This window comes from Strix aluco, chromosome 13 (assembly GCF_031877795.1).
Source record: "Strix aluco isolate bStrAlu1 chromosome 13, bStrAlu1.hap1, whole genome shotgun sequence".
Classification (NCBI taxonomy): domain Eukaryota; kingdom Metazoa; phylum Chordata; class Aves; order Strigiformes; family Strigidae; genus Strix; species Strix aluco.
Window position 1 is genome coordinate 13,655,747 of NC_133943.1, and position 17,173 is coordinate 13,672,919.

At 37.0% G+C, this 17,173-nt stretch overlaps 1 protein-coding gene across 6 annotated transcripts in view; it reads right to left on the reverse strand.

The window, feature by feature from the left end:
* The window catches only part of GABRB2 (gamma-aminobutyric acid type A receptor subunit beta2), a 169,931-nt gene that overhangs the window by 69,541 nt on the left and 83,217 nt on the right, over positions 1-17,173 (reverse strand). For all 6 annotated transcript variants that reach the window (XM_074838522.1, XM_074838521.1, XM_074838524.1 and 3 more), the window contains one exon: positions 6,291-6,373. In XM_074838522.1, the coding sequence (XP_074694623.1) occupies positions 6,291-6,373 (83 nt within the window). The remainder of the gene's footprint in view (positions 1-6,290; positions 6,374-17,173) is intronic.

Below are 17,173 nucleotides of genomic sequence, written 5' to 3' on the forward strand. Positions count from 1 at the left end.
TAAGGACAAATGTACTCTAGCTCAGACTGGATATAAAAGGCAAAATGCTTCAGAAGTTTTAAAACCATGTGCATTTTGTATTTTGTCTCTGTATCTTTATGATTCTATATATTCTCCATATTCAACTGTAGAATGATTAAAAAAATTAGCTTCAAGCTATGAATTTCCTTCTGGAAATCTCCACTGCCTATACTGTCCGGTGCTGATAAGCAGATATTGGATATTAGTATTTTGGATTCCCTTTTAAAGTTAACTCCAGGTTGCTTCAAAGCATTAGGAAGCTTGTTTGTGTTATGAGAGTGTTGCAAAGATGCACTGAGATATAAAGAAAACAAGAAATATACTTCCTTCTTGCCTATGCATAGGGTAATATATCTTGGATGTTACTTGAGTTCCAGTCTGAAGCCTGACCAAAGTACCCAGTTGGTTTTTGGGGTGGGTATGTTAACAAAACCTTACAAACACTGGTTCACTTGTACACAACCCGCCCTGACCATGTGTGCTGATGGTTAGTCTAAATTTCTGTCCCCTCTTCAGACTAGCCAAAAGAATCATCTGCTGTTGCGGTTATTTTTAGCTCTTACTGAATCATCCTATCTACACACTGAAGAGGAGTCAAGGATTTCCTGTTCATTGCCAGTGTGCATTATGCCACTGAAATTATACCTCTTCTCGACGTACTTGAGACAAAATTACTAAGGACAAATAAAGAACAAAGTACCTGTCCCAAGGAAGCCACACTATTAGCTGATGTTGCTGAAATGGGGGTAAAGAGGTGGAACTCATCACTGTTTGCTAACCAGTCTATGTCTCTTCCCCCCACAAAGGGCTGTGCAGATTGAATTGTCACAGAATCTGAATTAAGACATCCAAACATATAGATGATGAACAAGGAAGAAAAAGGGGCACTTTGGTAAGGTCAACTTCTACTGATGTAGGAATATCCTCCCTGTACTAAGGCCACTATGCAAGACAGACTTAGCTGAAGGGACAAAGGGGACAGGACGCATGCTATACTTGATAAATGGAAAAAAAAATAATTAAAAGAAAATGAACCACTATTAAGATTCTAACCTTCAGTGGCTCAAAAGTCACATATTTAGCTTTCCACTTACTGTGTAATTGTTGGAAGTGACATGCTCCCATGGTATCCTCTTTTGCTGAACACCCCACTCCCTGGGGATCGGTAGCCTTTCGCCTGGTATCAAGCACATTGGCCTCTAACCCAGAAAAGCCTTGCCTGGTCGGCTCCTGGAGTTCTACCATTTGTTGTGTGTGACCTGATTATAGCTTTGATCGATGGCCAGAGCAGCCATCTGCAAAGTACTCGATGCCTCAGCAAAAGGCATCTTTGATTTCTTTTCAGTGCCTTAAATGTACTTGTAAAGTCACCTTGAGCACACAAAGATGACTTCTGTTTCTCTTGTTGATGAGCTTTCAGATGATCTGATTAGACAGTGTTTGATACTGGGCTGCACTGCCACTGGGAGGAACGATATTCTTTAACCTCTGCTCTTTCTGGCTTTTTCTAGATTCTGTTATCAAATGGAAGTTTTTAACTTAACTTAGTGTGCTTCTGTGGCCTTTTTGTCATGAAACAGAAAAAAAACTCTAATGATTTCTGATCCAAACACCCCAGACTGTTATATAAATGAAACGTCCTGAAAACAATTATTTCTCATTCATCAGCAAAGCAGTCCTTCCCGTCTGTGCATGCTGTTCTGACTCTGCCCTTTTTCCCTGGTCAGTACATCTAAGTGGCAATCTCCGTGTTTGCTAAGGTTTAGGACAGCAGGGCTTTCATGCACTTTTTTTAATGCCACATCTTTAATACACTATGGAAAATGTTTCTGAGAATATGCTTCTTTCTAAGGAGAAATTCTGCGTTCTTGTTTGTTCCACAGCAACAAAGAAATGGAAAAAAAAAAAAAAGCAACCCACTGTCATAAGGCAGGCAGTTTCTGAATTATATTTCAGTCTAACATAAATATAGCAACGCCAAACACATTATGAAACCAGATAAGAAGGAACAGAAGTAAATTTTTGTCTTTATGTGGCACCACATAACTGAAATGGACAAAGCTCCAAATGTACCAGACGAATCTTGAACAATTACATTAAAAAATATTCAAAAGAATCACAATCATTTTTCTGTTATGCTACAGGATGTGCAATATGATATTTTATTTGTTTATATGAATATGAAATATTCTTCAAATTCCCTTGTACTTCTCTTTGCCTCTGAGCCCCCACTAGTCTTATGGTTGATTAGCTAAGACATTCCTTTCAACAGTTACAACTCCAGAGAGGCAGGAAACAGCAGAGAAACAAAATTATTCTAGAGCATCATCAGAAACTCAGCAATGCATACTGCAGTAGCAGAGGTAGGGAACAGAAAGGAGAGGTATTTTAGCAAGTCAAGCCAATATTCAACTAAAAAGGAAAAAGCTCTCTGTTGCCTGAAAGTTGGGAAACTAAGAAATGAATACACAGGAAAATTTATTTCCCTCTGGTATTACAACCCTGCTATTCAGTGTGTTGGGAAATAACAAAAGAAAGGGGGAAGTAGAATAGCTCAGATTAGACCCCCTTGGAAAAGAAGGCCTACAGGTTTAGAAGAATCATAGTAAAACCAAACATTCAACACGTTTCTGCCTTTTAAGGATGGGCAAAGCAAAAAATGATCACAGAGATGTAACTAGCTATATATGAAAAAACAGAATTTCAGCTCTCAAAACTGATACTCTTTGAATTAATGGGGAATAGTCCTCTCTTACACTTCTAATCTAATCTCACTAATACTACCTTAAACTGAAATAGGAAAAATGCTGTCTCTTGTATCTTAATAGATTATACCAACTACCCCATTTCATTTTTTATATTTTACATACAATCCTTTTCCACCATAACTTCTAATTTGCAAATTAATCTAGATTTAAGAAAATCTAGAGTAACAAAAATTTGATATTTCAGTAAACACAATGATACATGAAAAAAGTAACCCAGGCAGCGAAGAAGCCAGTCAACTCTGGCATCAGTAACAGGATGAGGCGGGGAAAGGAAGGAGGAAGCAGAGAAAGAATAGAAGACATTAGAGACATTAACATGTATGGAAATGGGATAAAAATTTATCATGACTTAACCCAAAGGATCTGGCTAGACAATAACTCCTTTTTTAAACAACGTGTATTTAACCTGGACTTTATTCAAACTTTTTATATAGGACTACCTAAGAACAGACAATTAGTAAAGATGTATGAAGGTGTGTAGGAAATTGTACTGCACTGAAAGAATAGATCATGCTCAGTACAGAGAATGATTATAAGGAAAGCTCTTCCTTCTTGGCATTAATATTCTTTAGTATTTGTGTGTTAATGAAATTTCTAATGAAATAAATCTGCAGGCACTGTTAAGACAAAGGATGATCAGAACAAAATATAGCAAGAATTGGATAACCTTGAGGACTGTAGCAATATTAAGAACATTGATTTATGTGAACAGTGTTATGAAATGCCAAGTCATGCGTTCTTCATACTATGCAAAAAAAATTCTGTCAAAGCTTAGAACCCACTGCTGGAAAATGAGTGAGGATGGGAAAGACCTTACTGTACTGTTTCTGGAAAGATTATCATCTGTGAAAGTTATGCAGTTGTGAAGAAAGGCAAAGGTGGCTCTTTGAAAAAGTGAATAGAGATTTCATCTGGGATTCTGTTTATGCTACTAGTTACCCCTAGTGAAGAACTAGCTAGTTCTGCATTTCTCTTAACATATTCTTGTATGAGAAAGGTAAAAGAGACAGGAATATCCGGTTTCATAAAATGAAGCCTATGAGAAACTATGTCAGCTTTCTTTAAATGTGTTATGAAGGTCCCAGAAGGACTGGGGAAGATAATGAACTAAAAAAATAAAAATTGTTGACACAAGCAGTGGGTATAATTTCATGCCTTCATAGCCATGAAAACACTTGGGGTAGAATTTAGAGAATTTCTAACCTTCATAAGAGAGCAGTGGTAAAACAGACATCCAACAGGATCAGTAGGGCAAGAAACCCAGCTACTTTCAGCATGTAGCTTAACCAGTTTAATGAAGCGATTATGACTTGAGTACCTGCACTGAATGACTCAGAAAGTCACTTTCAATCTTATTCACTCTACCTCTCTACCTACCAGCATTTTTGTCTGAAAGGATTCATAAATATTAGACAGACTCAGGTTTTTACCTGAGCAGAATGACATATATAAAGAGCAATAATTTTCTAAAGCAGCATGAAAGTGTTTCAAAACACAGTTAAAGTATTGCTTCTACCCACGTTCTTTAATGGCCTTTGTTACTGCAATGAAGACAGGCTAGCTACATACAGTATCCTGATTTAAATCCACTTTACTTTTCTGATGCTGCAACAGAGTTAATAGATCCAGAAAGGAGCTCTCCCACAAGCATCCTAACTGCTATGGTAAATTGAACTCCTACCCTTTCTATGATACAATGAGCATCATACCAAGCAGAACAACAATTTTGAGAGCTCAATACCCCGTTTTCCAGGATTGTTTCTTGAAAGATAACTGGTCTGGCTTCAAACTTCTATGCTAAATCAGACAAGAGGGAAATTTCAACCTAGATGTCCCACATTCTAAGTCTGAACGAGAACAAGTGCTCTCATTGAAAAGAAGGGACATAATTTTCAGTTTTGCAAAAGGACTGACCTGGGAGGTATTTCCTGGGAATATTTCCCAGAGTGGGTCCTGCAAGCATGACAGGCAGGGGATATCTAGTTTGTGAATCCCAAGAAGATTCAGGCATCTCAGCAATGCAGAGAGATGGCAAGACTTTGTTGACTGTTTAAACAATGCTGTAAATAGAGAGAAAGGATGTCCTCTGACTCTCTAGCTTTCCACCTTACACGCACAATTTGACAAAAGATAAATTCCAGTTCCTTGCGACAACAACAATTAAAAGACACTGGCAGAACAAGCCACATTCTCAGTAAAAATCTCTGTAAACCCAAATGCAGTTATGCCAGTAGTTTTCTTGCACATTAAAATCAGCCTACTATATTGGTAAAAGGCTGCAGGTATGAGATTTTTGAATCAAATATCATTAATAGAAGTTTTATTATGAACTGCTAAAGAAGAGAAAACATCAAGATTTGACCCATTCTCAAAAGAGCGAAGTCCCTCATCACATTTGCTGCATGTGTATTTCAGCACACAGAAGGGGTGAATAAAAGACGCATTTTGCTTATTTTACGTGTGTAAATTATTTCAGACAGCAGTGTCACAAGTTTAATGCAGGAAAGAATTTTGGCATATCTTTAAATTACACTAAAATGAATGAAGCCTCGACAACAATTTAAAGCATATTCTTAAATGCTTTCTAGAATGGGAGAAAGAAGTTCAGCTGTACGAAGTTCTCACCAGCCTGTAGCACAAGTTACTGTCATTTTGTACTTCAATGCACACAGAAATCCCACATAATCTTTTATAATACAGAAGTTACTTTAAAATACACATGCTTTTGTTTACTTTATTTTAAAACATGCTATTAATTTCCATTTTGCTTGCCACATTCAACTTAATGATACACCCCAGCTGAATTACCTACGGTTCTTCTGAAAAACAAAACACATCTTGAAGGTGCTCATATGATCTTAATTAGAGCGCCAAATAATGCATGCTTACAATATTGTCTTTATAAAAGTGATCACGAATTTTTTTCTCTGATGTACTTAGATTTCCTAAAGATATTTCAGTGAAAACAGATTTGAAATTTTATTCCACTTTTATCTACCTAAAAAGTTTGATAGAGACACCAACTATTAAATTCAATATATATAACAGACTGCATTGCATGCGTTTAACTACATACAGCACTGGGGTTGGAAAAAATCCCACAAAACACCTGTTTCAAGGACAATTCTAACGTCTTGCCGTCATTTATAAATGGAAACAAGCTGCCACACAGTTCAGCAGTAAAGGAGGATAAAGGACTGATAATAATCCTCGCGCTCCTCACATGAACTCCAACAAGGCATTTGACTGAGACTTTTAAAGCTGTAAATTGTCCATCAAAACACAGAATAACTTTTGCTAATCCTTGTGCCACAAATTACTAATCCATCTGGAAAGCATGTGTTTTGCATGTGTTTACAAGGATCTAAATGTCATCAGGCGGAAAGACAACTAGGTTAGTAGCATGTTAAAAAAGAAAATTAAAAAAAAAGACAAAAATACAGAAATAAAAACTCTGGAGCAGTTGACCACAGAATAAGTAGGATTTGCAGAAGTACTTACAGCTCTCAATCTCCAGTGTGCAGTTCTGCTCATCCAGCGGATATCTCCGTAGGTCCATCATACAAGCAGCTGTTGTTGTAATTCTAGGAAGGAAACAGAAGAGCTTGTTAACGTGTCTTGTTCCAATCTTTCCTTGATCGCACATAGCTGAAAGAAGAATAAACACCTCTACATAACTGACGCTCTTGCCTATTTTTACTGAAATACTGTGTCTGCTGCTTACTTGTAACTAATACTGTTCTAAGAAGGTTATGCCAGTCTGGTGGGTGAACAGAGAGCTTCCCCTTTACACACGACTATCACAGTACTGTAAGCTTTAATTATTATCAACGAATTTATCCTGACAAAATGAAGCATGAATTAGGATAGCAGTATTTCTTTCATTTTACAGTGGAGGACTTCAAGCCACAAAGGAAAAGCTGAAAGAAGGGTGGCAGAGGAAATCTAACGAGGAACAGAGAAAGATACGTAGTTCATATCCTAGGTTAATACCCTAATCCCTTCATGAAATTTAATTCTTCTTTCTTCTGTTCAATAGTGCTTTGTAAATGAAGTATTAGTTTATCTTCACATTAGAAAGCAAACATTTTCAGGACCATTTTCACAAAACATTTAGACCATATTTGTGCATCCAGATTTCACCAAACCTACTAACATTAACTTTTGCCAAATGTGCCTTTTAGATGTTGAGAGAAATGTCTGTACCGTTAATAAATCTTTTGCTGATAAACCTCATGGAGAAATATGACCCTGAGCTGAAAATGAACCAAGGCACAATTTTCAGCAGCATTTAATTAACTGTGTTCCCATCAAGTCTTCTTAATGTGTAGACAAAAATCAATTCTTAATTTATTGCCCCCCCCCCTCCCTCCCACCTCCAAGAGACCATGCTTTATAATTCTGTAGTAATTAATGAATATTACAATTTGGAATCTGCCAACAGTCAAAATAGTATGTCCTGCACACACTCCACATAGGGCCAGGTGTGGATTTAGTGTATAAGCTGAGAGGTTTCTAGCCTTTCTTCTCTTCCCCTCTACCTGATAAGAGCCCTTCTCCTACAGCTGCTAGAGCCTGGTGATTTATACAGACTCCTCAGAGAAAAGGATTTTCTCCTGTGTGTTAAGTACAGCTGACTGGCCAACTGCATCTGGGGAATCTGCTTCCACACCAGTAGAAAAATGAGAGCATTGCACAGCAGCTAACTGTACAAGCTTTCTTCAGGCTGAAGGCTGACCAAATGATTTAGCTCAGATGATAAAATCCAAGATGATGTGGGTGTGCCTCCAAAATAGGAGCCAAGTGGATAGATGGAGTGCCTACAGCACATGCAGACACTGCATGACCCAACAGGATCACCAGCTACATCCTTCCACAGTATTCATGAGAGACTGGGTGACCAACAGTTTTCTTCTCAAAATTGTATCGCCCAGTATGAGGGTTACTGGCCTTTCATAGTAGATACTTAGACTGTTCAAACTTCTTTTACATCCTTCAATCTGACTACAAGACAGAGAACTCTTTCATTTGATGGACCTCATTTTTTCTCCTTAAATACCTAATAAGAGTTCATTAGAAGCAGAAAACTACAATTGCCTGAGAGAGGCTCAAAATTCACTCAAAACTGACTCCCGCAATCCCTTCTGCAAGGAACTTAAGAAATGCTGAAGTTACACAATCTTTCATTATTATTCTTACTGTCTTATCTAACAATGCTTTATTGTCATTTCCAGAAGAAAAAATCCCTGTAATTTTCTTCAAAGAAAAGAGAACAAAAGTAGGGGCAAGTTAGTCCTGTAAACACTTAGTAAGTCCTACCTCCTTCTTGTCAATCTAGACAAGATCCCTTAATTTTACATTTTGACCATTCATATATATTGGGCTCTCAGAGAAAAGGAACACCTTTTGTCACTAAGTTCTTTCTTCAATCACTACATGACTACTCACAGAATTGCTTTTGAAAATATATTGTTTTCAATCAGTGTGGGTCACTGCAGATGTTTCAGAAGAAAGCTTCCTGGAGTGGACAAAAGCAGGGGAAAGGAATCCTTTGGCTCCTCTCAATGGTAGTCTTCTAGCTTTTAACAAAACCAAACTGCTGAGGAGTATATATTTGCTGATAGCAAGTGCAAATAGAACAATCAGTAGCATATATTGATAAAAAAAAAAAAACCAAACCCTCTTAACAGTTTATACTTGATTCCTTATTTTAAAATTTAGAGGAAAATCAAATTGCCCTGTTCCAATATGAATGTAAGATTGATTATTTTGGGGAAAATTTCAGGAAGGATGGAATGATACCAAAAAAAAAAAATTACAGCTCATGTTTTCTGTTTGTTTGTGTTTTTTTATTTTGGTGGGGAACTTTGTTGGGTTTTTTTGTTTAATACCCTCAGTATTTTCATATTTTTGTGTATATTATAGTCACAAATTTTAAAATTTCAGTAGTTCACAGAGGAAAAGGCAGGAACACAGATTTACAAACAAGGTTTAAGTGCACAAAAGAGTTGTGGTAAATACCAACCTGGTTGACTACTAAGTTTTCTAACACCCTTCTCTGCACTAAACACATTTTTCCTACCAGAGTCTACCAGACCAGGGGCTTCAGCACAGAGACCAAACCACACCTTTGCCACCCTCAGCAAAAATGTCTGTTCATACTGATGGTGGAGCTGAGCACACACAATTCTGACATATCTTCAGTAGGATTTTTGGGTGCAACAAATGCCACAGAAGAGGACAAAGAGTACAGCCACCTAGGGTAAGAGCTCTGCAGGGAACATTACAAATCATTAAAAGACACACTGCCTTACCTCATCAGAAGTTAAAGAAAAAAAAGTGGCACATATTGAAAATGATTGGTAGAGCAGAGTTTTAATCAAGTCAAAACAGCAGTTTTGAATAATGTATTTAACTCACTTGTTCATTCTTATCCATAATGCAAATACGTTGAAATAAGTCTGTCCTTTCCTCATATTTGTACCTCCCTCATATTTTTACCCTGACTTTTTTCACATTTACTGTAAAATAGAAAAAGTTCTCTTTCATCTTCAAATTATTTAAACAACAAAACTACCTTTTGACAATTCTTAGTGGTTTGCAATTTATGAATAGCTAAACCAAATTACCAGTACAAGAGCATGCAAGAGTTACCAGCTTAGAATACTTTTAAAGCCAAGACCTATAGCTTTTCAGACAGAAGAAGAAACAGCAGTTCATTATAGCAGTTAGGAATGCTTGAAACAGGCAAAAAGTCTCTTCTCCAGAACAGAGCTGTTTCAATTTTCATAAAAGACCTAAAAATACAGCCTGGACTAGCGCACAAAATATAACACTGTATTTTGCATAATGTAACCTTGAGAACAAATAATGAAAAAGTGAAAGATTTTAAAAAACAACGCTGTGACTCAACGCATTACAGTCATTAGGGACGGTAACAGAATAACAGTGCTCTCAGAGAAACACCATATGAAATGAAACACATTACAGAACTGTCTCATACACTAATCTTTTCATCTCCCGTTAAAGAAAGAGAAACCTTGTAATATTTAATTTCTAACTCCTAACAATGCAAACCAGCCTTCAGCTTCCTCTTTTATGATCTATATTTTGAATGTAGGCTGATCGTGGAGCACACTAAAAAACCCAACCCTGAAGCACTAAACTGACTAAATAAAGTATTATGAAGTAGACCAAAGGAAAATTTCATGTGTCAAAACAAGCATAGCTACAGCGCAAAGAAACCTGCAGCACAACTAACTTGCAGGGAAAGAAAGTTTGCTGTCAATAATTCAGATAAACTATTATTTCTGAGAAAGCTGAAAATCTGCCCTTGTCTCCAAACCTTTGGGGAGGTTCTATGATTCAAGTAAGAGCCAAAAAATTGGCACTGCTCCTTTCACAGGCCAAAGTTGAAGGCCATAAAGAACTTTTTGATAACACTTTCAAACTTAAAGTGATGCAGAAAATAATCCTATTCCAGCAGTGCTAATAGTTCTTATTTTGTCAGTGCTATGTAGGGGACAGTTTTTCAAAATCCCTTAGATTTTGCTCTTCTGACAAGTGGAATCTGATATTCAAAACAGCAACTTAAACAGTTCTGACATCACCAGTGATGGAAAAACAACACTGAAAGACAGGAAAGTAATGATAATGATACAGAGAGATGGACAGAATCCCATTCCCTCTTGGAGCTGCAGTGGCTCTGCAAAGCTATGAGGAATAAGCAGCAACAGAAGCTTATCTCTGCCCTGGAAGGAAGCAGCCCTGACCTGTAATTACAGGATTATAGACACAACAGAAATGATGAGCAATAAGGTGACAATTTCAGATAGGTCCTCTGAGTAGAGTGGTAGTATGAGAACTATATAACACTCTCTTAACTCTAGCACTGACAGACTGTGATCCTATAGAGTCAAAGACAGAGCTGAAGCCCAGGAAAATGCAAAGACTAATTCCTTCTTTAAATGTATGCACATACATCCTGTTGAAAGTGATGCGAGATTCTGCTTCAGATTTGCATATCTGAAGGCAGACTATGACTCCCCATTAACTATATCAGGAGCAATCCAAAGAGCTTGAAAGGATACCATGCTCTGTAACAGCCTGCATCTCTATCATGGGCTTCATATGAATCCTCTGCACACACTGACTGGGAGTCACAAACTCTCTGAATTAGTTACTGAAAACATGTACTCCAGCTAAACCCACTGTTCACTTCTGCTTCCTGGAAACAGTCCTGCTGCGTGACAGTTGGAAGCATCAGTGGCAGCAGCAGCCAGCAGAACCAATTTCAAATACGTGGAAATCTAGGAACAAAACTGTAATGTGATAAATGTCTCTCCTGAACAATAATATTGGATTTAGACATATGCGTCAAGGTTGTTAGACATACTAACAGATCTACTTTTAAATTAAAATAGATTTATTGCTATTTATAGACTTCACGGAATTTTTCCTCGTTCTGCTTATTCACATAAAAGATCAGCTTTCCTTCTATGATCATAGGTTAAAAGTTGGCTTTAGCAAAGGATAAACAATAGTGACATTTCTGCAAGTCCATCATTAAATCTGAACATTCAGCTACTGACTGCTATAATCTTTCAACTGTAAACTACATAGACAGTTTCTCCATGTAGTTTTGTAGGAAAAAAACAGCAATTGTTTTATTGATGTTGATGTCTCAGTTTGAGATTAAACAATATGCTCAGGCTACCCAGAACCTGAAGCCATTTCTCGTATTCCAACCTAAATTCCAACTTAGCTCATTTTTCTTACTCCATTTGGGAGTCACTGTCTGATGACATGTAGATATTTTCCCCTTGTTTCTGTTGTGTGCAATCCTTGAATAGTTAGGTACTCTCTGAAAGCACTAAGTGTATTCATTAAAGCTAGAAGGCACAACCATAAAACAAATTAAGGATAAGAAGGATATGATGCTAAAGCATTTACAAAATCTAATACAAGATAGGAAAAAAATTTTGTAGCTGATAAAACACAGGGAGTCAAGTCAGAACACATACTCAACCTCATTAAGTTTTGTTGTTGTTTATATTGCTGGTAAAAGAAACAGACAAGATTTATAAGAGGAAACTAAAATATATATGCCCCTAGATCTTTCTTGGGAAGAAGCTCTGCATTGCTCTGCTGAAGGATAGACTGTTGTGCCATCTGCATGCCAACTGGAAAGAAGTAATGGAAAACTGGAGAATTTAGCCATTACTTCATGGTAAAGGAATTTTGACTCAGAAGAATCAGAATTTTCCTGCAGATTTCCATGCAGTGATGCCCAATTTTCTGCTATATCATTCCACGTATAGTTCTCTAAATTGTTCTTTAAATTAGATAGCATTGCCTACTATCCTGTCACTGAGTCCAAAACTCAGCCACAACATCATGTTCATAATTTAAATCCCTGCAAAAAGCACACATCACTCTGCAGCAAAATCTTCCAGTACAATAACCTCAGCTTTAGACTGAAGTTATTCAACCCTCTCTCTGAAGTAGTATCTGCTCTTCTAGAAGATAACACCCATATGACACAATGTAGCAGTTATGGCAGAAGAGCTCAGAGGAGCACTTCATAATTTTAATATTTTATCACTGGGAAATGTATCCTTGTCTTTCAGAGTTCACTTCTCCCTTCAAAAGAAATAAAAATAAATAAATGGGAGAATGCTAAAATACTAAAGGACTTACAGAACAATGAAACAATATGAGCACGATGGCTGAGTGACTCAGTATGTGACAACCAACTTTGGTATAAAGAGCTAGTACATCTCCTCCAGTTAGAGAGTTCATACTCCTTTTGCTTTATGACCACCACTGGAAAACTGAAAGTTTTACTTTCAAAAATTTTGCAAAACATGTCCCTTACTCTGGTTGTGAAAACTGCATGTCTATTTCACTCAGATAATGACAGCACTGAAATAAAAAGTGCCTTATTTCAGCTTCTTTCTCTTAAAAATTGGTATTGCTACAATCCAAGACATGTTGCATGTTCTAGTAATTCAACTTGATGTACCTGAGTATAAGAAGACTAAAATTTATTGCATTCTCTTTAAAACTAGCTAACTTACAATTCCAATATTACATTTAATACAGACTCAAACTATGGAAGAGAGCTAGAACTTTCTAAGAAGACACAAGGATTTGGTGTCAATTTAATCAATTCTCAGTGCCTAAAATAACTGGTGCTTAGTTCTAGTGAATATGCTGGACTGTGAACATACACTACATTAACATTTTTTATTGCAGGATGATAAAGATACAATGTTTAATTAAATAATTGAAGAGCTAGGGAAGAAAGGGAGTACTTTCTCCACAAAACATGCACTGCTTCAATGCACAAATGGTGCAGATAATACTGCCACTAAAAACATAGAAATAAGGAAGTACAGATAATCATAGGTAAAATTGTATGAACTCTGCCCACAGGCTACCTTTTTATGCCTTAAGAGAGAAACAAGTACAGTAGCACTACCATCCTATAGTGCAACACTCATCTTTGGAAGAACACTGTCTTGTTTCCCTCTGCATCCTGTGGCTGAATGTTAAACCATGTTGGTCTTACAAAACAGCGTGGAGCCCTCTCCTACCCACCACTGAAATGTCTTCAGCAGTTGACCTCCAGCAACTGTTGGAAGCTCCTCGTGGAAACCACCCTCAAGGTAGATGCCAGCGGTGTTTATACAACCTGCAGCTCCTGCACCTTCTGCTGTTAGTGAGGAACTTGTGCTCTGGATGCTGAGTTCACACAGAACTTCATTCACTTCTTCGCTACTTTCTTAATCTATACTTATTGCGACAGAGTTACTCCTGCAAAATCCCTTCTTCTTACAAAACACCACCAAGAATATTACTAATTACTTGCCTATTCAGGGAGACATCTGAGTGGAAGGTATTTTCACCATTCTGGAGAAAGGAAGTTCTACTCAAGTTAAAAATTAATGTGAAAGTCAAAACAATCTTCAGTAGAAAAGGCATATTTAGTTTTATGATTGCAGCTTATTTAGTAATTCTTACAGAAGTAGTAAGATAAGAGCCCAAAGCTGCTGTGCCTCTGGCTTTTCTGAGTCAGAAGGCGGCAGCTCATTTTCCACAGGGAAATGTCAATAGAAATAATAAATTTAAGTGGATTCTTCATAAGCAGAATTACTCTCAGATCCAAAGGGGTGGAAAAAAGTCCGTAAAAACCCTCCAACGCAGACCTGAAATTATTATTTCTTTCAAGAACCTTTACAACAAAGCAGTAACCCATAAAATTCTAACCCTCACAAAATTCTGAGACAAAAGTAAAATGAACTCTCCCTGTCCAAAAGCAGAAGTCACACTTTAAAACCAATCAAACAGGGAGACAGTTAGCAGTCAGAATGAAGGCAAACTGTGTAAAGCACAGTAGAATAATAGACACAGGTTATTACTTATTAATTCAATTACGATTAGAAATTTTCATCCACGCAGACTGGAATGCAAGAATAGTTGCACTGCTTATGTGACTGTAGGATTTCAATTAGACCATTTACTTTCTATGCTTTCTTTCCCCACATTAAACAATTTACTATATACCTTTCTAATTCTAGCAAAAAAAGCTCATAGACATATAATTTCTTTACTCTCCACTCTGTTTTAACATAACTTCACCAGTGCTAGAAATGAAGTATTTTATCACCTTCTCTTCATTTCTACTTTCTGTCTATAGACAACCCTGACAAAATGCATCAGAAACTTTTTCAGTAGCATGTCAAAGTGACTGGTACAAACAACCATGGGTGGTAGGAGAATGGGTATGGGAAAAAAATCCTCCTCTGAGCAGATCTGCAACCACAACACTGTGTGCTAACACTGGTGCCTTTGAGTAACCACTATTGTCCAAGCTATTTCTATTGCCCCATTTATGTAAACTTTCCAGATAACATTACTCCAGGCTGCCTCTATCTATGACCAAGTCTTAAACAATGCTGGTTTTTTTTTTTTCCTTCTTTTACTGACGACAAAGAAGATGTTCTCCCATTCCATTCTCCCTGAATAGGTCTAAAAAACAAATGGCCATTCACCAGATACTCAGATTCAGAAAACAGAGCATGCTGAGTGATCCCCCAAAATAAGAGCCACAGCTCTCCTGTGCCACAAGGGAGCTCATCCTGACTAATTCCACCCAGTGCAGCACAGTTACCTCACCTACTGCAGCTGTAATGTGCTCTGCATGCCTTGAAGTACTCTTGCAAATTGGATCCCCTTACCTCTGGTAACAGATACCTCTCTCGTTCTCTACCTAAGAGAGGTCAGCCACTATCAAACAGCTGTACAAAATAAAAAAAGATAAATTATTTCTGATGAGAGCTGAAAGCACAGGCAGTGGCTAAGCACATCAGAAAGGCCTTCATGTTGATGTAGCTAAAATCTCTGTTGTCCCCACCTTCCCTCTCCCCTCATGCTTCTTCTAAGCTTAACACAATGCAACCAGCAAAAAAAATGAGAAACTGCCCCTTTTTGTACTACTACTGAACAAGTTGATTAAATCTACTATAATCATGCAGTACAAGAAATGAAATAGCCTTGTAATTGACTATTGTTATAAGATCAATATCTCTTCTTTCCAAATAAACATTTCAGCTTTGCTCTGGTATTTAGGGAACTGTAAGAGACATATCCAAATACGTAATTCTACCCTACTGACATCCTTTCAAATATCACTGTAATATCAACTGTCAATAAAGGGAGAATACAAACAAATAACACCGATGATCTTAAAGCTCCAAAGCATCTGAAGTACTGCCCTCAGACTTTACGCCTACTATGCTAACATATTAACACTATCATTGGCTAGATAAGCACATTGACACTAACGTATCATTTCACTTTTCATTTTAGTGAGCGACCATTATTTGCTTCACCCCCCTGTGGCAATAAGGTGGGGGGTGAAGTCCATGTGATAGATTGTGAAGTCCATGACAGATTTTGCAGGGTCCAGAAATGCATATATCAGTGCCACTGGTAAAACAAAATGTAAAGTGATACTCTATTTCAGTGAGGTTGAGCCTGTCCATACTACCATTAATCTTGTATCTACAACGTCAATGCAGGCAATGCTAATTGAAAGCATGTTTGAGTATCCTCACCTGACCAGCATCTCCAGAGGTTGTGTACAAGGTTTTAAAAATAAACAAACAAATAAAATTACACCTATAATGAGAATCCTGCTTCCCCTCCTGCCCCTCGTAAGCACTGTGATTTGATATTTTCAAAACCACATCTTTCAGGACTCAAATTCAACCCAAAGACAAAGGAAAATGGGAACCCTATTTTTAAGTACTTCTTGGAAGTACCTATCTTGCTATACACAGTGGGTCTCAAAGTGTATGAAAGCATAATTTAAAAAGAGGAAAATAAAAATACCTATGAAACATTTAGAGCAACTCAATCAAGTTCACAAATGAACATCCATATCAAAACCCACTGATTCCAAGTCAATTTACAGATTTAACACAGAAAACAAAATCTGACCAATATTAATGCCATGAGACCCCAATTAATACCTAGCACTGATCAGTACAGTTTCATTCCTAAGAATCTTACTTTTTACCATGATTTTTATCTAATTTCTTTACACTGTTTGATTTACTAATTCCTGTAACTCTTATGTTAAAACCAAATCTATAATCTTATCTGAAGTTTTTTTAAGTTTTAGTTTTTATAGCAAAAAGTTACCATCGTATGACCAGAAAAAAGTAATAAATATTATTTGACTGAATTTTTTTTTTTTTGACAGCTCTGATGTCAGCACATCATACCCACTGCATACAAATATATCACTGGCCAGTTTCCAAAACCATGTTAACCCATGCTCTTAAGAGTGTAGGCAAGTAGAACTGAAAGCTTTATAAGCTATACAAAACACTGAACATCGGAAATCTAAATAGAAAAGCTGCATAGAGGCTGCTTTTTGATATTCAGTTGGTCCTTTCATGTTTCTGAAATAGTACCTTTGAAATATCTCAGTAACTAGATCTCATGGGCTAGAACACTAATCCACGCACTGCAGGAACTGTATTTTGCTGCAGAATATGTTTTTAAATAAATAAAATTTGTATTCATTTAAGACAAGCTTCAGTAACCTTACCAATGCCCCTTCTTTTCCATTTTAATGCTAGTGAGATCCATCAGTTTCTATAGTCAAAGTTATTTGCCTTTATGATCAATTATTTATTTGGAAGATACTTGACTCTGACCTGCAGAATAGCCTGAGATGATTCTGTTCACAATGCCATTATCAGATAGCGTATAACCTGAGTCTCAAAGAGAATCAGAAGAGGTCAACTGATTCTAACCAGAGTTTAATAAGGTCTCTGCTTTCCATATACTTATGCAGACAGTGGGTATCA